Below are 22,539 nucleotides of genomic sequence, written 5' to 3'. Positions count from 1 at the left end.
AAAGTGCTTACCTGCACAGCAACTGAAGTTGAGGTAGAATGAGGATAAAAATGACCTGGAACTACAGCTTGTGTCAAGCTCTGTTGTAATTTAAGTCGACACACTGATCTACACAGGCCTAGTTAATCCAAAATATTTGGTTTGATTTCTAGCTAAATTGAAGTGTATGAAATGCCAAAACAATCTGCCTCAATTACAAATCTTGAAATTTCCTGTTTTGTTAAAAATATATTTTTATAGAATTCATTGTTTTACAGAAGTTACAAATATTGATGTCCCATGTTGATTTGACAGTAAAACTTTTATAAGAATATTAGAATATTCCAAGAACAAAATCTTCTCTTGGTCAGCTGTGTTCAGTGCTTTTTGAGTCCAGAAAATACAGTGCTGTGCTTAAACTATGAGCAGTCAATAAGAGTTTTAACAGACTGAAAAAAGAGGGAATAGTCTCTCTCTTCTCCATGCCCCCCACCCCCGACTTGTAATATTATTGTTCTTAGAAAAGCTCTTTCAAGTCGGGTTTAATTATGATTTTTATTTTTTTTTTTAGTCTTTTAATTACTCACTCTCTTCTCTCTTTTAGGCCTCATTCAATGTTCAGCCATTGTCCTAGTTCTACAGAAGGATTGATTCAAATGTTAGACCAATAAAAATGCTTCAAATTTATTAAAAAAAAATAATTGCCTTGATGGCCTGAAAGATTCTGTGCATATACAGTTATACCATATGTATCTATTTTAAGATTTAATATTAAGATAGTAAACCAGGTTGTGGCAGTCAATCCTTGAAGTTGTTTTTTGCCTGGCCCACACCTTTGCTTTACAGAAAATGGTAAACAAGCACTGGGGCAGCATCTGCATCCCAGCAGATGAATGTTGTTTTATGCCAGTAGTAGCCACCAAACAGCTTGCATTCTTTTGGGACCAAAAGGGAAAACTCTAATGGCGAGCCACCAACTGTGTCCACACATAACCAAATATTTAGGTTCATGGATCTTGCTGTATCTTCATAGCCTTCAAGAAGACAGAGTTGTAGTATCTTGAACTAGTTCATGTCTTCATAGAAAAGCTTCTAATATCAAAATGGTCTGAAATTGTATTTCTTGGAATCGACGAACAAATGTTTTCCAATGTCTTTATAAGTTCAAGTTTCTCTCTTGAACATTACTGTAATACAACTCTTTTCTTCTCTAAAAATTTTAGCCTCCAGGAGGCAGCAAAAATTTATGGGATTTGGTTGCTGTAATAAAAGGACAGGATGACAGTTTACTTCCACAAAACTACTGCAAAGGAATTATGCACATGAAACATCTCATTAGATTTAAAATGGTAAGTGAAGCATAAACAGCAGGTGGAAATGGTTGTTAATCTCCATAGTATTTCACTTATTTTTTAAAATAACTTTTAATGCTTTGCAAAAGGGTCACAATTTATTTCATATCCAAAGATATTTGTGCAGTATAATTTCTTTGTGCAATACTAGTCTGTTATAACAATAGCACCTAGCTAAGTCTGTATGACTTCATGCACAGTCAGTGTTAAAATGCTAGGTTACAGTTATTAACTGGAAAAGCATTTTTAAAATGATGAAAACGAAATTGCAAAGTGAGCATCACAAGCTTGAGCTATGAAGTGAGTTTGTCTTCCCTATTACATACACTGTACTTCTACATTCCATAAAGTCAAATTATTTGGTTGTATAAACATGGAGTTTGTTCAGATGCAGGGACAGGGGAATTCATGTCTGAAAATGGTGGAAAGTCAGCAGAAATATGCTCTGAAGCTGTCTAGAAGGAGTAGAAAACCAAGAACCTGACATTAATACAGATACGCAGCTGGAGTGACTCAGATATGAATGTGAAATTCAAGTACTAGGCCATAAATTTCTTAGTAGCTGCAAATATGAATATGCAACCAGACATACAATTTGCACAGTATATGGGGATATGTGGTATTGTCAGGGACTTCTCAGTGATACTAAAGAATCCCATACTCTAATGACTGAGTTGGAAATAGAGGAAAGATTATCTATTGATATGGATCAGGAAATACAGAACAGCCCACTTGCCACCTCCAGGGCTAAATACATGCCAGGTATCACCTGGTGTTTGTTGTTGCAGGCTGTCTTTTGCAAAATCAGACTCTTAAAGTGTCCTACATACCTGATGACTCTTAAGTGATAGAAGCTTTTTATTAGTGATGTTAACTGTAATAATAGCAGCTGCTTTGCTTATACTGTGATGCTCTGTATGTGTGTCCATGTATCCCAAAACCAGTTTTCTCAACCAGTTAGGCTGAGCAGAAGACCTTTAATTCTTGACTTATGCAGTGCAAGCAGTCTGTTTATCCCTGCAACTCATTTTCATGCATTTATAACTCAGGCAACCTGGAGTAACTACAGTAATTGCTGTTCATTCTATGGATCTGGATTAATTAAAAGCATTTTGTCCCCTTTTTGCTGACTCAGAATCTTGCTACAGAGCTTTAAGAGAAAGTAGGGATAGGGTAATGCCGGCTGCTTGTATATAGCTGCTAATACCATTTTCCCTTATGAAACTGGATGATGACATTGCAGCACCTAGATATTTCAGGATGAAGTAGGGGCCTAGAGCAAGTGGGTTTTTCTGTTTTAGCAGACAGAGAGGATACATCAGAGACTTGAGCATGAAAATGATAAAAAAGATAGAGGTGCCAAGTAAAAAAGTAACATTGTTTTAAAAAAACAGATTCTTTGTCATCCTTCTTGTATGGTATTGTAAAGCCATGACTAGCCAAACACTGTCTCACATGTACTGATGATAAACTGACAATTTTTGAAATGTGAAGCAAAGCTCCTTTGTGCTGGTTGTTTGGGGTTTTTTGGTTGGTTGGGGTTTTGGGTTTTTTTGTTGTATGTGATCCTATTATAGCTTGTTTCTCAAACTGTGCCAGATGAAGAAATTTAGTCTTGTCTCTTCAACTAATATCAAAATTGCAGTGGTTAGAAATGTAAATCATTTACTGGTCATGAGGTTCATTGGATATGATAGATCAGGACACCGATTGAGCCTACTGTCTTTATTCTTTTATGTGAACACCATTGTAATGGTGATAAGTACAATTCCCAGCCCTGTATGGTTTATGTTCATGGATGTTTTTCTGAAATTTCATGAATATCAAGATTTTTGTGGTAGACATCTGGGTGAATTACTATTACATATGAGAAAATGGTTGAGAATACAAAAAATATATATATGTAAGAGATTAAAGGAAAATAATCGAGGAAAATTAATATGTGCAACAAAACTAATAGTTACTTTAACAATATAAATAATTTACTGTAATCTCATTGTAAGCATTTCTAATTAGTTCACTTCTAAGATATTAGTAATATCTTCCAATTAACCTTTTCTCAAAAGGATTTTTTTCTTAAATTAATACCTTTGTATTCCGTTGTAATGTTTGACGCTAATTCATTCTGAAGAAAACTTGTTTTCACCACAGAAATCTGTACTTTTTAAACTTTTTTATATTTTCTGTTGTTTTTGTGTTGTTTTTTTTCCTCAGTCCAGGGCACAAGAACTGACAACAGTAAAAATGTCCAAGTTTGGAGGTGGTATTGGTGCACCAAGCAAAGAAGAGAGGCTTAAAGAAGCTGCAGAAATACATTTAAGATTAGGACAAATTCAGCGATATTGTGAACTAATGGTAGAACTTGGAGAGGTAAAATATCAGAACATTGTTGAAGAACAAGGAAAGATTGCTCTGAAATGAATGGTTTCTGAAAACCAGCTACCGTATCAAAGATGAGGTAGCAACAAAATGGGTCACAAGTGCAGAAAAGTGTAATCTTGCTCCAATTATACTATTTTTAATATGTGCAGTCTAATGCATAGCTCATTCCTTATTTACCCTCTTGACAAATTTATTTTTAATGTAAGAAACATTAAACTAGTTAAAAACATAGCTGTTTCTCAAAATAAAATGATTGGGTTAAATGTATTGCTGCTTTCTTCTAGTGGGACAAAGCTCTCTCAGTTGCACCTGGTGTTTCAATGAAATATTGGAGGAAGTTAATGCAAAGGTAAGGTAATAAAAATTATGATGCTGAATTGTAGATTCTGTCCATAGAAGGACAAAGATAAGTAGGAAGGACGGATACTAACACCAATTGTACTTTGCTTTTGCTACAGCATTCTAGTGATGTTACTTTTTGCTCTCAGTAAGCTTTGGGGTGGAATTGTGGAGGATTTCAACAACGATTTTGATGGGAATCAAGTTAAAGGGTTGAGCATAAATTGCAACTTGAGCCCTTTAGTGCAGTATCCACAGTTTGCAAGTCTTCTGAGGTCTGGAAAGGCAGATGGGTTTCAGTGAACTTTATATAGCTTCATCTAACACCTATACCATAGAGAAGAGTTGATCAATTATGTATTTTATTCATTTGTTTAATTAGGAGAGCTGATCAGTTAATTCAGGAAGAAAATGATGATGTCATCCCATACTGTATAGCTGTTGGAGACGTGAAGAAACTAGTGTCTTTCTTTACTGCAAGAGGCCAACTTAAAGAGGCTCTTCTTGTTGCACAGGTATTATACAGGACGGTATGGGAGATGTATTTAGCTATTTGTTTATAACTCTGAAGATGGCAAGCATATTTAAAAGACTAGCTCTATTCACTTCTGCAAAATGGCTAAATAATAATACTACCCTACTCTTTACTTTCATATTGTATTGACCAGTTTTTATCTGGAAATCATAAAAAGGTATCTCATGTTTACAGATTTTAAGCACAGTTCTTCTAAATGGCAATCAAATGTCCAAATGAGAACCGATGTATTTGCTTTTGGTTGAAATAGAAAATTAACCTGATTTTCAGGAGCCGATATTGTCCTTAACATCAAAAATATGTAAGATTTGTCTTGCATTTCTACTGAGATCTTGCTTACATTACTTGCTATAGAATCTTTGGGTGAAACTGCTCGATTGCAGTAGTAATCGATATAGGAAGCCAAATTTTCAAATTAGTACAAAAAACAGTACAAGAGACTACCAAAAGCACATTCTGATTCAGATGTAAACACAAGTTAAACAGCACACAAAACATGAGAAACCGATTCCCCCCCCCCCCCCCCCCCCACTCTCTTTCACCATTCCTTTATTCTTTTAGAGTAATTTCTGCATACTTAATATAGTTTGTTAAATAAACTGTCATGATTTGTCCCTGGTACACTCTTCATGCCTTGAACATTCGGTTGCCTCAGAGATAAGAACTTTAATAGTGCATGTGAATTTGTCCTTTATAAATTGCCTATCTGTATGTTGTTGTGCACAGAATGGAACTTTGAGGTATGTTTAAATTCAACAAGTCATAATGTTTAAACCTTAAAGCATTGTAAAGCTTTAGAAAGACCTTTATTTTTCTTGTAAGAGAGACATTGCAGGGGTTGCTTTTAGTACAATTCATAAAATAGTCTTTGTCTCAAAGGTTTAATCAGATAATATTAAGCAATAAAATACCAGGTCTTTCCCTTTTAACTGAGCCCTGAGTTCTAATGTTGTTAACCAAGTTACACCTTAAAGCACATGAAAGAGTTTCCTTTGAACCCACACTGATCTCTTCTTATTTAATGACAGAAATAATTTATTGCCAGACATGAAAAAGGGTCAGCTTGTGCCAGTGTCTGAATCTTTCCAGATTTGCTGGTATACCTACTGAGAAGTATCTATGGAGTTCATCCTTCATTCACAGCCATTTGCTCTTTGGGATGTAAAAATCAAGGTTTTACCCTTCGCTGTCCATTTTAAGCGTATTTAAATGCTGGGAAAAGTCCTCTACAAATGCATAGGAAAGAAGAAGTCTCTTGCTTCTGTAAAATTTCTTGTATGGCTGAGTAAATGTAGGCAAAGATTTAGCTACAAATAATTTATTTGGTTTAAATATTTTTGTTGTTATATCTGGTCCTTAGAAGGATTTTTGTAGATTGTTGATTTTTTTTTTTTTTTTTTTTTTCCCCTCCCCCTTTGATTGAGAAAATGCATTTCATATTCAGGTTTTGGGGTTTTTTTTGGTTGTTTTTTTTTTTTTCACTGCCAGGCAGCTTGTGAGGGAAACATACAGATATCACCACTCTCCACAACAGGTGGATCTTCAAATTCTGGTGGAAACAATACAGATGATTATAATGAGTAAGTTGTTCTTTTATATCTGAAGTCTCATTTTAATACAGAATGTAAAGTTATCAAGAGAGATAAACCTTAGTGGTTTAATTTGGCATCAGCAATGTAGACTTTGACACAAAATATTACATCTTCTAGTACTTAGTTACCTACTATTTGATGCTACTCTGAATAACTCCTCTGTTGTCACTTCTGGCACCAAATGGATTTTTCATATGTATGTATTATAAAAATCCTTTTCATTTGCCTGATGCATTCCTCTGCAATTAAATATGTTTAAATATGTAGCATATTAACATTGAACTTTTGGTACGTAGAGTAAGATTTAGCATTAACAAGTGTATGTGAGACCCTACGTTTTATGCGTCTTCTGAACCTTTTACTGTTTATCATCAGTGAAATTTCTGACAGTGTGTGCTAATGGCCATATTTTCATTGTACCTGCCCATAAAAAAAACCACGCATCTCTCCTTGTTTAGAACAGTGCTCAAAAAACCTAAATTACATTATCAATTTATGTGTGTAGTAACAAAAGCAGCTCGGAGGCTGTGTAGTTACTTCATTTACATGTGCAACTTCTGAGCAAATGGAGAGATACTTATGCAGAGTTCACAGATACAGCATGAACATCCAAATACTGGATTTCTCTTCTGTCAATATGAAGAGACATTTCCATACTGATGTAGATTTTGGAAAACTGACCCACTTGAATGTGCACCAACATAAGTAGTGGATGAAGCTCAAACTGGTTGCATTTTTAAAGCTAGTGGTGTCATTTTCTGTAAGTCAAATAGAGAAATTTTAGGGTACAGAAGCAAATGTGGTGACTTGTACATCAATTAAGAGCCGAAGAACTCCAATTAAGTAACCTTGCATAATTCACATTTTGTTCTTGCAGGCTTCTGCACAAGGTCAGTAAAGAACTGGCAGAATGGTATTTCCAGGATGGCCATGCAGTGCTTGCAGCATGTTGCCATCTGGCTGTTGAAAATATAGAGGTAATTTTTTTTTCTCTTTTAAGTGGAAGGGTCTTGAAAAGGCCAACATTGCCTTCCTTTTTACATCTCCACTTGTTAACTGTTTTTAAAAATGTATGTACCACATTCTAAAATATGTTACTTACTCTTGGTATTTGCTTTGTATAAATTTATAGAGACAGTTTGATCCTTACAATACCCCTTGATTCCATTAAATTCAAGATTTCCCTCATGTACAGAAAGTAGTATTTTATTACTGTATTTTCATATATCTAGTATCTTGTTACATTAGAAAATATGAGGTACCTAGGTACTTTACATATATACATATACACATAAGTATTACTGTTTATGGTGACTCAAAAGACCCGTTCAGAACTGGAACTTTATTGTGATGCAATCTCTACCTTATAGAATCATAGAATAGTTAGGGTTGGAAAGGACCTTAAGATCATCTAGTTCTAACTCCCCTGCCATGGGCAGGGACACCTTCCACTAGACCATATCTCCCAAAGCCCTGTCCAGCCTGGCCTTGAACATTGCCAGGGATGGGGCATTCACGCTTCCTTGGGCAACGTGTCCCAGTGCCTCACCACTGTAGGAAACAGTCTGTGTAGGAATCAGTGACACATAGGAAACTTTTGAATAAAATTTTCTATCTTTTTTTTGTGGTTTTACAAATTGTTTATTTCCCTCATTCTCTCTAGATTTTGTTGTTGCTGGCTCAATGTTTTTCCTCCTCTATCCCCCCCAATGAGTAAAATTCCATCATAATGGGTTGTTCAGAGAGAAATCAATAGTCAGTCATTGCCTGTATTTCAAAATAGACATATTTCAAGTCATTGTGTAGTGTCTTTCTGTTTAATATTCTGCTGTGCCTATCAGCAACTCCAGCTGACCAGAGAGGGTAAGAACAAGAGAGTCCTTCTTTGGTTGGTTTTTTGTTTGGTTGGTTTTGGTTTTTTTGAGTCTTCTTTCATCAAAAGAGAGGAAATATGTGCTTAGAAACGTAGTGTCCTTACTTAAGACTAGAAGGAGTTGCTGTCATGCTTTTTAGGTATAATATTTATGTAATCTTTTTGGTTGAATAAAAGAAGATTCTGTTAAAGTAAATCTATTTGGTTATTTATAAACTGATTAACACATGGTGCACAATTATTTACTCATTCAAGAGACCCAAATTATATATAGAGTTGCTTTAATTAATGCCTATTTTATCCTTCTGTAAAAAGCAGTCTCAAAAATGAATGTCATGTGCCTAACATGGTGAATCCCCAAAAATGCTTGTGTCCCTTAATGATATAATTTTTTCATTGAGCAAGCTTGCGATGGCAAACCTGATTCGTGGAAATGAACTGGAGTTGGCAATCAGTGTGGGTACTGTCTTAGGAGAAAGTGCAGCACAAGCAACACATTATGCCCTAGAATTACTAGCAAGAAAATGTATGACAGTAACAACATGGTAAGAATTTCTTAATCCAAAGATTCTGCCCTCCCCAAACCCCCCTGTCCCCCCCGACAAAACAATTAAGGTGTGTTATACTTAAACTTTTATAGACACCAAACTACCATGGGTAGGTTGAATAAGAATTGCTATATTAAACCTTTGAAGTACAGGGCATGCAAGTGTTCTGCTTTAATGTCAAAATACATTATATGTAGTGTAAATGAGAGAAGAATCATTGTCAAAGAGAGCATGAAACCTGCTGAAAAAAACCTAGGTGCTTGGGCAATAAGTAGCATTGCAAGTCCTAGTCTGTACTGAGTAAAAATTACTTCTTTGGACAAAGTAAGACTACAACTGAATTAAAAAGTCAAAAGGAACAGAAACTTAAGTGGAATCTGTGAGGTGATTTTAAAGTGTTTGGTTGAAAAATATAAAAATCTAAGAGGCTGAGGAATTATTTTATATTGATTTCAGGAATACAAGATAACTAACAAGGTTTAAGGTTGAAATAAGATTACTATTTAATTCTACAGAAGTAATTTCTCTGTTGCGTATAAGGGAAACTTTATCTCTGCTAAGCTTTCTTTTCCTTCTTGTAGTGGTTTTACTTGAAAGGACACAGTTTTGGTCAATGTTTTTGTGGACCAATGAAAAGCAGAAAATCTTTCTAAGGTATATTTGGCATCTGTACAGGTGTTTCAGAATTAACGTTTCATAGAAAATGTGTGCATAAACAGATATTGCAATTAAGCATCAATTTTTCTGCTACAGAGTTATTTGCTGAAGTATCTGAGAGAAACCTAGTGGAACTCACCTTTACAGAGCATTTAGCCTGCCTTAGACAATGAAGCATTTTAGAAAAAGATGAAATAAGAAATGGATGATGTGCTGCTTTGGTTTTGCAATGATTTAGCATTTCTGCATTGCACCAGTTCTAACAAGGTTCTTTTGTAAACTTCATCTGCTGCTTTTAAAATCTCTGAAACTCTTCCTCTGATCTCCCTGACTTCATTGTGAAGAGTGATTTTTATGTAGCCTCTGACAGGAAGCACTGGACGTAGCGTTAAGAAAAACAGTGTATATTTTTTCCAGTTGCATAACAACAGCTAGTTCTGATCTCAGTGTGTAACAAGTACTTATAATAGTATGGTATTTATGTGTATGTACATAAAACTTCTGCAAACTTATGGCATGTGTACGCTGAAGTCTACATGGGTACACATGATAAAACTGCATATTGCCCAAGTTTACATTTGGATTTGCCAGTGGGTTTCATATGCTATACTGAATACCTAGTACAGCTACACCCTGCCATCCTGCATTCTGATTTGCAGCCATTACAGCATATTTTTCTGTTAGGTAGGAAAAGGCTAGAGAATCCTGAATCTCTTCATATTTTGTAATAAAGAGGTACTGGCACAGCATAATACCACTTGGGCCACTGCATGTATAAGTTCATGTATGGGGAAGCTGGAGTTCAAGGGCCTCTGATATTTGAAGGGCTCCCTTTTTGTTTTTACTAGTTGTTTTGCTTAGAGATATCTAACAATTGGAAACATTCCATTGTAGAGACACACTTAATTGTAGGCAGCTCAAGGAATACCAAAAGGACCTTAATGGGTTAATAACGAAATAAGATATCAGTGAAACGTATTTTGGGGTTTGGTGGTATGGGGTTTTTGGTTGGTTGGTTTTTTAGAAGTGTTCTGAAATACAAAATCAAAACAAAATGTCAAACTAAACATTCGTGTCCTTCCCCATCTTTCCAAATCTACAGCCTTGGGAAAATGTGTGAGTGTTTAAGAAATATGGTTAAAATCAACCTTCTGCTATTCAGAAGGCTAGCAGTATTTTACTTGAGATACTGAATTCTGCATATGCAGACTCAGCCACCTGATTTTGTTCTTTATACTGACAATGTTTTCAGTTTGATTCTTAAAAAAAAAATAAAAATCCAGGTAATACCATTTGTAGGCCATTATATGAGGGCTTCTTTAGAGATTATTTTATTTATTTCTTTTTTTTAATAAACATTTGATTTCAGATTTTTGGCTGAAAAATTTCTAATAGTTTTTAAAAAAGTTTAAGTTGCCTATGAAGATGAGTCCATGTGAGTAACTGATCTTGAAAATAGTTTTAAAAACTTGTGAAATATTCTATATTCTAAAAGAGCCTATTGTAAGTTGGAAAAGTGGTTATTGCATGGTAATAGTATAACGGGTTTTTCAAAGACCTTTTGGCATTAGCTTCTTTAGGTTGGAAATAGCATTGGAAAGCTATTTTTTTTGCTGTTGTTACGGTCAGTTAACCTGACCCTTGGATTTGCTGTTGTAGTTTAGTTATTTTCTATTAGATTTTTTCCTTTGTAAATTAAGAATACAAACCAAAGTTTTGTTTATTACTGTTTCAATGTCTTCTTTTTAGCTTTCCATCACTTGGATACAGGTATTTTGTTTGTTTATCGAAAAAGATTTTGAAACATGTGACTTTACTAATGCTAAAAATGAGCTTAAACTAAGTGTTCTAATTTTTCAATTGTGATCAATACTTGAAAGTGGACAGAAAGCAGTTGGAAATATTGGACAGCAGCTTACTCAAACACCTTTAAGCCAAAGACCACATCCTGCACATCCAGGGGAACTCAGTAGGAGTTCTATGCCTTACACAGAGGCAAGTCAGTCTTGTGGGTTACAGGAAAAATGATGCCTACATGAGTAGAAGTCACAGAACAACCAGAATAATCAGTTATTAAAAGCTAAGTAGAATAATTGTTTCAAAACAATTTCCTAATATATGCCTGTTTTCCCTCAGCTGTTTGTCATGTCAGGGAGGGAGTAACAAATGATAAAAAGTTAGGAGTGTTTCAGAAATATCAGTTTTCTAAAACACAATTTTCTTTTCAGAAGGATCACATTCTTCTCATATATAATATCTTTTGTAATGTCACAGGAGCACTAGCCGCTCTGGATGACTAAGAGATGCTTTATGGCTCTGTCATGGAGTTCTAGAAGCCTGGAAGTTTGAGGATGGTTTCGTGACAGAGCCACATGAACATCTTCCCTTCTTTCAGATTGGATGGGTCCTACTTTCCCTTCCTATCCCTGCTCACATATTCTTCCATCTCACTTCGAGGCTGTTCTGATGCTTTAGATTTCACAGCTGTTAATTCAACCAACTAAAGCAACAGAAAATTGACACAACTTCCCCAAAAAAGCCTCATTTATTGCACAAAAGTAGTTTTAGAGACTGAGGTTGTTTCTGCTCTTCTCTGGAAATAGGTTTTTTTTTTTTTTTCCAGTAAACTCATTTCTAAAATTAATGTAAAAGAGAAAACAGAATTTCTGCCTATTACAAACCATCAAGAGTAACTACTGTGCCATCTTTTGTTTACGCAGGGATTTAGCAGCTGATCTTCTTATGATGATTCCTGATAATAAACTGCAGTTAGCAAAGCTGTGCGCTTTTTATCCTGGATGCACAGAAGAAATAAATGACCTGCATGAAAAGGTACAATGAAAAAGAATTTACCTGAATGCTAACAAGAGGTTATGTATTGATTTGTTTACTAATTTCAGGAAACTTAGGGTCAAATAAATCTGTTGTGCAAATTTGTCACTAACAGTCTTATCCTTTTTTGCATATCCTTTTTTTTCTCTTTTAGTCTCAATTGACTTTATTTTCAGTATTGCATAAGAAGAACTCTAATTCTTTAATTCTACTCTTTGTGCAGTCTTTTGCATGACATGGGTTACTTCCTGAAGTAGCTTATGATCTTCAGATTTATAACCTCCTCATTACTGAAGTGCAGCCGAATCACGTCTTGGCAGATCAGCTTTCTGTACTATCCTGAATTGGTTTACATCTTGTCTGTTATCTCCTTAAATGCCCCCTTTCCTCTTCAGCAGCAGCAGGGTCTGCTCCACAAGCTCCCTTAAGGTTCAATTCAAGACTGCAAATCTATTAAGCAGTAGTAAATAGTTAAAAAAAAAAACAGAAACAGCATTAGCAATTGACACTACTTAAAGTTAGAGAACCTCCTCTTCCTGTGGTGTTTTCTGGTCTAAATGGCTTTCATAATGTGCATTACATGCAGTTATGTCCTTCAAACAATGACTCTTTTTTAAGAGAATTTGATCTTATTGCTATGTGCAAACTTCAGTATTTCTCTACATCTTAGAGAATTGTTTGAACATTAAAATAATTTTTTGGCAAAATCTTTGTTTTCCAGTGTAATCTTCCTGATGTAGAAGAATGTATGCGGTTGGCAGAGACAATTCAGGCAGATGGAGATATATTTGAAACTATAAAGTACTATCTGTTAAGCACAGAACCTGAAAAGGCTCTCCCTATTGGCATTCAGTATGTGAAAAGTAGGTACTTAGGAGAAGAAACCTTTTAAAGCATAAGTCATTTGTATAGCTTGCCTCCTGAGATATCTTTGTTTCTATTTTTCAACAGAGCAACTTTGTGGCTCAGATTGGACTTTAGATTCCATCTGTCCGTACCTTGATCTTCTAAGTTATATACGCACTGAACGATTAGTGTTGCATAAATGTAATGAGTGAGTATATTTTCCTTACTTATAAAAGTGGAATTTTCATTAAAGGAGATGCTTGGAATTAAAAAAATATAGGTGCACACTGTTAGTATAATGTTTTGTTTACCACAAGAGGTAAAAAAAAAAATAAAAAAAATCAGCAAGTAGGCTAGTTCCAAGTCTGGAGAATAGAATATGGAATTTTCCTAAATTTTCAAGGTTTAACAAGAAGAAAAAAGATATTTCATTGCTGCTTTCTCTGTGGGACATTTATAATGGGTGAATCAATGTCCTTCATATTTGAAGAATCTCACTTTGATCAGAAGAATCTCACTCTGGTTTCAGTTTCCTGAGGAAAAAGAGTAGTGAGTACCACACATAATACAGGTTTTAATGTCAAAGTGTTAAGGAAATTTGAGCTGTCACTCTGAATTAATCTAAAATAGTTGGATGGCTGTGGTTCACCTTTATGGCAGATGATTGAAGCTGGACCTGGATGGCTGCACAGGTATACATGTGAAGAACTAAAAGGAGCAAAAAGCTTAACTCTTGTCTGTGGCCTGTAGGGAAACTTGGCAAAACTGAAGTCCACACTAATAAATGGGGCAATTTTATTTACATTTAGAGTTTTATCGCAGTAAAAGGTCTGAGTGATGTTGGTTTTGTAACTTCACATCATTGTCATTAACACCTATGTGTTGTACATGCTAGTTAAAATTTAATAGTTGAGATCAATATAAAGCAGATGGAGCCTGTTTTAACAATTACATCACACAGAAAGTAAGCATAATCAGCAAACATAGATTCTCCACAAAAGATGGATGGATAAATTAGGTTTCGTAATTATAATTTGAATATGAGTTTCTTTAATGTTTTTGCTTGTTATTATTCTGATTAATACTTGTCCATTTACAGATTTCGGAATGAGTTGCTGATTTTGTGTGGTTACATTGGTGCTTTACTTGCTATCAGAAGACAGTACAATAGCATTGTACCTGCACTTTATGAGTATACAAGGTAATACTATGTTTTCAGTAACACTGAGAAATCTGTCCCTTTTATGACGTATGCCATACATTGTCCCAACTTCTTTCATGCTACCCCTCTCCCCACCCAAAAAAAAAGAGTTCCCAGGTCTCTTATAAGGGTATACTCGTGCCTGAATATACAATCTTTCTTATTTTCTTTATGCATTATACATGTAGAAGTTTCTGAGGTAATGAAATAAGTTATGAATACAGGATTTCAGTCAAACTCTTAATTCTCTAAGAAAAAAAAATGTTTAGAAGTAGGTGAGTATTCAGCATCAGCTCCATGCATGATTACACGTTGATGGTAACAGTTCAAATTTTGTATCCATGTATAGACTGTATCTATGCCAAGACTTCCTCAGTAGCAACAAGGACAAGCTTTGAATTTAGAATTCATGACTGGGCATTAGCTTGATTCCCATCAAGAAATCTGATTTGACTTTCTTTTACTCAGTGAGCTAATATTCTTGGGCATTAATATACTTGACCTGGCCTGGTCCTGCACACTTGGCCCAGCTCATCCCCAACCAGTCACCTATCTAGCCCTACCTGACTAAACTTGACTGACTTGAACCAGCTCAGCATGACCCAATTTACTTGACCTTACCCACTTCACATGATGCAGCTTTACCAACTTGACATGAATGGACTTGGCTTGATTTTACTCAACCCCCTTGATGTGATCTGACTTGGCCCACTTGACTTGACCCAGCTCAATCTCACTTGGCCCAATCCACTTGACCCTACTTCACCTGACCGACTTGATTTCACCTGGTACACTCGACTTGACCTGACCACACTCAGACTTCAAAGGAGAAAGATTAAAATCAATGATCTTTATCTTATCTGGTAAATAAAATGGGCTAATATACAATACTTCAGTATTCTTTCCTCAAAATATAAGCAGGATTGCTTAGTCTTCCTGTCTGGTTTGGTAACAATACTACTATCCAGCTGACTTAACTTCTGTTTCTCCCTTACAATTTGGGACTGTCAGATCCTTCTGGTTTTGTTGCCCATCTTGCTGGGTAGCAAGGCCACCTCCAAGATGTCACTGATTTCATAGTGCAAGCTGTGTCAGCATTGTTCTAGCTGTTATGGCTCCACTTGCTGCTCTATCTGACCACTGTAGTTCTGTTAACAATTTCAGCTCATTTATCTCTTCATCAAGAATAAATGTTAGAATCATAGAATCATAGAATAGTTAGGGTTAGAAAGGACCTTAAGATCAGCTAGTTCCAACCTCAGTGCCATGGGCAGGGATACCTTGCACTTAACCATGTCACCCAAGGCTCTGTCCAACCTGGCCTTGAATACCACCAGGGATGGAGCATTCGCAACTTCCTTGGGCAACCCATTCCAGTGCCTCACCACCCTCACAGTAAAGAACTTCTTCCTTATATCTAATCTAAACTTCCCCTGTTTAAGTTTGAACCCCTTAGCCCTTGTCCTACCACTACAGTCCCTAAGGAAGAGTCCCTCCCCAGCATCCTTGTAGACCCCCTTCAGATACTGGAAGGCTGCTATGAGGTCACCACGCAGCCTTCTCTTCTCCAGGCTGAACAGCCCCAACTCTCTCAGCCTGTCTTCATATGGGAGGTGCTCCAGCCCTCTTATCATCCTCGTGGCCCTCCTCTGGACTCGCTCCAACAGCTCCATGTCCTTTTTATGTTGAGGACACCAGAACTGCACACAGTACTCAAGTGAGGTCTCACGAGAGCAGAGTAGAGGGGCAGGATCACCTCCTTCGACCTGCTGGTCACACTTCTTTTGATGCAGCCCAGGATACGGTTGGCTTTCTGGGCTGCAAGCGCACACTGCCAGCTCATGTTAAGCTTCTCGTCAACCAACACCCCCAAGTCCTTCTCTTCAGGCTGCTCTGAATCTCTTCTCTGCCCAACCTGTACCAGTGCCTGGGATTGCCCTGACCCAGGTGTAGGACCTTACACTTGGCTTGGTTAAACTTCATAAGGTTGGCATTGGCCCACCTCACCAGCATGCAAGGTCCCTCTGGATGGCATTCCTTCCCTTCAGCATATCAACCAAACCACACAGCTTGGTGTCGTCAGCAAACTTGCTGAGGGCACACTCAGTCCCACTGTCCATGTCGCCGACAAAGATGTTGAACAACACAGGTCCCAAAACCGATCCTTGAGGGACACCACTTGTTACTGTTTTCCAGCTGGACATTGAGCCGTTGACCACAGCTCTTTGCATGTGGCCGTCCAGCCAGTTCTTTATCCACCGAGTGGTCCACCCATCAAATTGATGTCTCTCCAATTTAGAGACAAGGATGTCATGCGGGACAGTGTCGAACGCTTTGCACAAGTCCAGGTAGATGACGTCAACTGCTCTGCCCCTGTGCATCAGTTCCGTAGCCCCATCATAGAAGGCCACCAAATTGGTCAGGCAGGATTTGCCCTTAGTGAAGCCATGTTGGCTGTCACCAACCACCTTGGTGTTTTTCATGTGCTTTCCATCTAGTAATTGAATTTGTCTAAGGTTTAATATAGTGATTATTGTGAAGAATCAATTTATTTCCATAAATTTATTTCTATATCCAGTAGAAAATAGTTTTATATTACTACTGTCTCTCTTGCTTCTCTTCTAAGAAAATATTCATTGTTAGAATTAATTTGGACTTTAATTACTTGTATTCTTTTTTAGTCAGCTTTTGAAAAGGCGGGAAGTATCTGTACCTTTGAAAATTGAACAGCTTTCTGAGGAACTAGATGCATGGAGAGCTTGTACTCAGTTAAACAAGTAGGTGGAAAAATATAAAATTACCATAAATGAGACTATTAGTATGTAAGTGTTAAGTTGTAAATACAGTGCTTATTTCGTTAGTGAAATCTAAATACGAATGTAAAAAATTAGTACTTCGTGGCTGTTCGCTTCAAAACCAAACTGAAACGTAAGTTGAAAATCAAGTGTCTCTTGTTCACAGGCCTACCGATGAATCGCCATGCACCCCGCCATCTGAATTGCAGAGAATGGTGTATTCCATACTTGTATCACGAATACAAGAGGAGCCTTTGAAAGGAATGATTGGGCCAGACTGCGTCACTGGATCAAATCTTCCTAGTCATTCAGATGTTCACATCTCTTGTTTGACAGGGCTAAGGATACAGGTATGGTTTCAGAGAGCTGAAGTGTTCTTTCTCAGTGATAGCATTGACTAGTTGTGAGCTTGCCAAAAATCTAAGGTCCCTCCTGTCATTTGAGAGAAAAATGTTTTACCTCTTGTCACAGTAGCAGAAGTTAAAAGGACAAGTGCTGGCATCTGCTAAAGAAGAAAGGCTACATAAAGAATTGTCCAATCAAATAATTTCCCAGTTTCCCAATGCAAAACTTTTTAATTTCCATGAGAAAGACAAATTTCCTTTGCCAAATGTTCTGTCTAAAGTGCATTTAACTTATTGCCTACTGCCTCATCAGAGCTTGAATAAAACCCTGGAAAATTATCTTCAACCACATACTAACATTATTCCGTTGTCAGTATTTATCATTATGGAAATGCATACTGTAAAACTTGTAATTCATGATTAATTAAAGCCAGATACTAGAAGACTAAATATTCAAATATTTATTCATCGCTTTCACAGGGCTTTATGATCAAATCATACTGGTCCTTCTAACACCTCTTTGGTATATGTTGTTATTTCCATAAAGGGAAAATTGACACAACCTGAAAATGCTACTCTCAGGCTCCTGTCTCCAGACAGTGCCTCAGAGTGTATTTACTCTGTTACCTGGGACTGATTCTGTTTCGTCTGCCCAGTGCAAGATGCCAGCTCAAAGAGTAACAGGGTTGCTCAGGGATTAAGAGGGATAGTTTTGCATCAGAAATTGGAGATTGCAAAATGCTAGAGGGATTTTTGAGGTAAATAAAATTCACAACTGCACACCATCAAGTCTAAAAAAAACCCTGCTGCCGACCTTCCACATTAGACCAATGGTCTCTGGCTATGCTGTACTCTCAGCATTTGCTAACAGCCACATAAAGCTGCCATTGTTGTAATCAAATCAACAAGAATAGCAAATATGTTGTCATCAGCTTGTCATCTACAATATCCTTATTTCTGGATTAGTGAACATTAGGAGCCATTGCTTTAGACATGCAGATCAGTTCACAAGTCTCTGAGGTATAGTAGGCTAATGGAGTAGGTTTACAAATTTTATGTAGCAAATTCAGAGAACATAACTCTTTAAGAAGGCACTTAAATGGAATTGCAGCTTTGAGACCATATTTTGTTGAATGAAGAAAGTAGCAACTAGCTCTTCTTCCATCAGATAAATTAGTATTTTGTCCTTTTCATAGTGAACATTTGAAATTATTCTGTAGACTTCGTGTTTTCAAACAATTCATGGAGGCTTTTTTTTTTTTTTTAGATGGGGAAACACAGATCAGCACAGATAATGACAGACATGATGAAATATGTACAGTATTTTGAAGTAAAAAAACCCCTTGTTACCTCAGTTTCTAATTCAGGCTAAATTTAACTCTGGAATAATTGGCAAACAGAGGAAATGCCATAGTTGTTAAAAATAAAACTAAAACCTTAAGGGTTATGAAATGTTGGGTCTCCAAATTTGAAATATAATAAGTTCACTTGATTTATAATGTGTAACTATTGCCAAAGCTTTAAGTTGGTGGGGTACAATTTTTGCATGAATGTAGATGATGATAGCTGTAAATCAGGTTTTCATGCTCTTCTCAGATAAAACGAAATGTGCTTTCTATTGTGGTAGCCTTTACACAATACATGTGAAATTTGTTTTAATTTCCGTCCCCAAATATTTTTGCTGTACAGGGTCCAGTGTTCTTCCTCGAAGATGGCAAATCTGCTATTTCACTGAATGATGCTTTGATGTGGGCCAAAGTGAATCCTTTTTCGCCACTAGGAACAGGAGTACGACTTAACCCATTTTGATGAGGTGTTTTTCTCTGTACTTTGTAGTGCTTAAAATACCACTCTGGGGGTTAGTAATGATTTCATCCTTGGTTGTCAAAGGACAGAAAGATGGCAGTTGACTCCTCCTGAAGGGAAATTATTTGGACTTTGAAAATTGTAAAATGAGAATAAGAAAAGGGTTTCCGTACAAATGTTTGTTGATAATCCAAAGAAAAAGTTATTTAAGAATCCAAAGAAAAAAAAAGTCCTAACTACATAGATAGCCATGTCTTTTTTTAAGTAAGAAAGAATAGTGTTGTCAGACAATACAGACATATCAGTCCACTCTGTGTAAACAGAATCCTTGTAAAGAAAGTAAGCAACTATCAGCATGTTGTCAAAATATTGATAACAAATTGTGATATCCATAAACACACTTTCAAATACATAATTTCAGATACATAATAGAATGACTTTATTGCTGGGATCTGCAACCTGTTTTTAAAATGACTGGAATCCTGTGGCTGTTTCATACATGGTGTTCTCCTTTTTAATTTTAACTAGGTTTTACACACAGGATTCTATAGCAAAAGTTAGATAATTTTTTTCATCCATTAGTTATTGTGCTTTAATAGCAGTATAAAGATGTTTAATAATGCGTTGTTTAGGCAGGTTTGACTATCTAGATTATAGAATTCTATTTTCTAGTAAGTTCATTTTTGGCAACTGTCCCCCGTATACTTTCATTGGAAGCTAAAATCTATTTATAAACTTTATTTTTTTTTTTTTTTTAAACAAAGGGTTCGTAAGGAACAAACAGCAAATGTATTGAAATCATTTAAATATTATATACATTAAAAATACCTGTTTTCCTTCTACATTTTATACTAGTTATAAATATACATATAGTATGAAAGACCAGAAGTATATACTTGTGCATATATTTTTATTTACTAAAGCTGTGCTCAAACGGAAAGAAAATTTTGGCAATAGAATACCAAGAATATTTAAATTTTAAAGCTGTGTATAGTATGGAATTTAATCATAAGACAAATCTTCTTAATAATTACTAAGACATCTTAAAATCAGAATTGCCTGTAGAAAAGATGCCTTGGTTATAGTATTCTGTATTAGCTTAATTGATGGCACACAAGCAGAAATCTGCTTTACCTGTTGTTACGTTTTTTGCTGCTGCTTCAAAATAATTTTTAAAATCCTGCCAGATACATAAAATGGAAAGAAGTAGAAATTGAAAACTGGCAGAACTATTTCTAGAGAAACTGCTGTGAAGCTGGAAGTAACACACAGTCTCTTTCTGCAGACCGTATTGAACAAAATCCTCAATATATAGGTAAGCAGTGCCCTCATTTAACTGGATATAACAATGCCACCATGCTGGAAAGGTGGGATGGAGATTAGAAACTTAAAAAAATCATTTCGTTTTCATTTTTTTTCCTCTTAAAAAAGTTAAGAATTCGTTCTGATGATGTTCTAGGCTATTATTACGGGGTTTCTGGTATATGAACATACTGGGCAAGGCAAAAAAAGCTTAGTTGGTTTTCAGCCTATACAGAAACATTTTTGTTTATGCTTGGGTGCTGGAACAGAATGTTTTACTTTTTGCAGAGATTGTTTGGAAAATGTTTTCCTTTCTTTAACCCTGGGACCTTGGGAATGAGAGTTTGATTTCTGAAATAAAAATTCATAGTTTTTGAAATAAATTTCCAGCAGTCAGTATCTGATGTGTTGCTTCTGTCAAATGAAAGACTAGTTATCTTTTAGCAAATAAACAGAAGTTGTAAATACAGACTTGGAGAGCAAAGGTAAGAACCAAAAATGCAGCCCCATGACTGATGATTGGGATCTGAAGGATTAACTCAGATGCCACTGTACTATATTAAAAATCTTTTGCTGTCTCCTAAGGATTTTTAACAGTATTTCACAGTTTAAGTTATGTAGTATAACTGCATCAATTTGTTGTGCATAAATTGTGCCTTAACATGGAACCTTAGACAAATGTACTCCATCTTGAAATTAGAGAGTGAGGTTTAAGAACACTTTCATGGCTGAAATACAAACCTTAAGTCAAAAGGCACTTTTTGCATTGGGAATTCGTCAGGTAACAGTCATTGTGACTAAAATGAGCTGCATTTTCTTTAAGGTGCTTGTACCCCATGTGAGGAGTGAGGGGAACATGCAGACAGGGTTGTAATTGTGTCTACTGCTACAACTGTGTTTGCAACTGTCAAACTATAGATTCTTCATCTTCAAAAATAAGTTCAGGTTGTTTGCTAACATGTGACTTCATCAGTCTCTCACAGCTAGTCAAAGACAATTATTTCCCCTTAACATTAAAGAATCATTTGTCTTCAGGTGGTTGTTTGACTCTTCTATGAATATGAAAAGTCATATTTCTATTTGAATGAAGAAATTGATCAAGCTCTGCAGCTAGTGCTTTCAAATTACTAATAAATCTCAGTTAAGTAAGTTTAACATTGCTTTATCGCTACAAAATCAAATTCACCGTCTGGCCAACATTACTGACATGTTTACAAGCTTCACAGACTGCGCTCGTGTGAGAGACTCCTAAGTGGAAACCCATTTTGAGCGGGAACGCACGGGCGCAGCCGGGACCAGGTGCCGAGCTCCCCTCCCCTCCACGCTGTGTCTGGGGCTGTAGCGCGGCAGCATCTCCCACCCCAGGTACCCGTTGCGGGCGTTGGGGGCCCCTCACCGCCTCCCGGCCGCGGCCAGGCAGGGGCCGGGGCGGCGCGGGCACGGCAGGTGGTGGCTCCGCGGGCGGGCAGGGCCGGGCAGAGCTGCCCTCCCCTTCTCTCCCTCGGGGCCGGCGGGCGGGCAGCGGCGGTGAGCACAGGGCCAATCTTGTATTCCGTCTGTTCCCTGAGCCCCCGAGCACGGCACCGTCTGTGCGTCCCTGAGGTGCTTGTAGCACACTCGCGGAGTGTCACAGTCGCGTTTCTTGCAGAATTGAGGTCTCGCACTACGTTTATTTTTCTGAAAATAAATTCTTGTTTTGCAGGTGTAACAGTTCATGTAATAAGAGGTACTTCAGCCAGTAAAGAAGGCTCCTTCGTGCTGTAGTAGTCTTTAACAGCTCTGACATGGTCCAACGTTTGTTTTAGATCCTAGTTCCTAATATTTTAATATTTTATTTAACATTTATTTCATACTAAGAATTCAGTGCATAAGAGCCCTATCAGAATGCCCTCTTCTCCCCCCTTACCCCTGTGAGAACAGTAACAAGCCCGTTTCCTTTCATGTCTGGCTAAGCAAGGTATCGGTTTTGGGAAAGAATGTTAGCAAACACACACTCATGTCAAGTATTTTGTTACTATGTGGTTTTGGTATGTGACATTAGCGCTGTCTGATCTGCCGGAGATCTGTTCCAGTAGATAGGCCTGCGCAGCAACAACATCCTTTCTCTATTTTGTTTGTTCCTGTTACTATGTAACAGAAGTGTGCCCCATCCAGCT

The 22,539-nt window shown here is 36.8% G+C and overlaps 1 protein-coding gene across 6 annotated transcripts in view; it reads left to right on the top strand.

The window, feature by feature from the left end:
- Window positions 1-20,766, top strand: part of WDR17 (WD repeat domain 17) — a 62,322-nt gene extending 41,556 nt beyond the window's left edge. For 4 of the 6 annotated variants that reach the window (XM_030491904.1, XM_030491902.1, XM_030491907.1 and 1 more), the window contains 15 exons: window positions 1,203-1,328; window positions 3,546-3,701; window positions 3,998-4,062; window positions 4,435-4,567; window positions 6,076-6,167; window positions 7,057-7,156; window positions 8,458-8,597; window positions 11,007-11,027; window positions 11,978-12,089; window positions 12,811-12,952; window positions 13,041-13,143; window positions 14,035-14,136; window positions 16,818-16,913; window positions 17,098-17,281; window positions 18,965-20,766. In XM_030491904.1, coding sequence (XP_030347764.1) covers window positions 1,203-1,328; window positions 3,546-3,701; window positions 3,998-4,062; window positions 4,435-4,567; window positions 6,076-6,167; window positions 7,057-7,156; window positions 8,458-8,597; window positions 11,007-11,027; window positions 11,978-12,089; window positions 12,811-12,952; window positions 13,041-13,143; window positions 14,035-14,136; window positions 16,818-16,913; window positions 17,098-17,281; window positions 18,965-19,084 — 1,692 coding nt within the window. In that variant the 3' untranslated portion in view covers window positions 19,085-20,766. The remainder of the gene's footprint in view (window positions 1-1,202; window positions 1,329-3,545; window positions 3,702-3,997; window positions 4,063-4,434; window positions 4,568-6,075; window positions 6,168-7,056; window positions 7,157-8,457; window positions 8,598-11,006; window positions 11,028-11,977; window positions 12,090-12,810; window positions 12,953-13,040; window positions 13,144-14,034; window positions 14,137-16,817; window positions 16,914-17,097; window positions 17,282-18,964) is intronic. The other 2 variants (XM_030491901.1, XM_030491903.1) reach the window with 2 other exon arrangements.
- Window positions 20,767-22,539: the final 1,773 nt, after the last annotated feature.

This window comes from Strigops habroptila, chromosome 7 (assembly GCF_004027225.2).
Source record: "Strigops habroptila isolate Jane chromosome 7, bStrHab1.2.pri, whole genome shotgun sequence".
Classification (NCBI taxonomy): Eukaryota; Metazoa; Chordata; class Aves; order Psittaciformes; family Psittacidae; genus Strigops; species Strigops habroptila.
The sequence above is the reverse complement of the archived record's forward strand: the minus strand, read 5'-3'. Positions and strand labels throughout refer to the sequence as shown.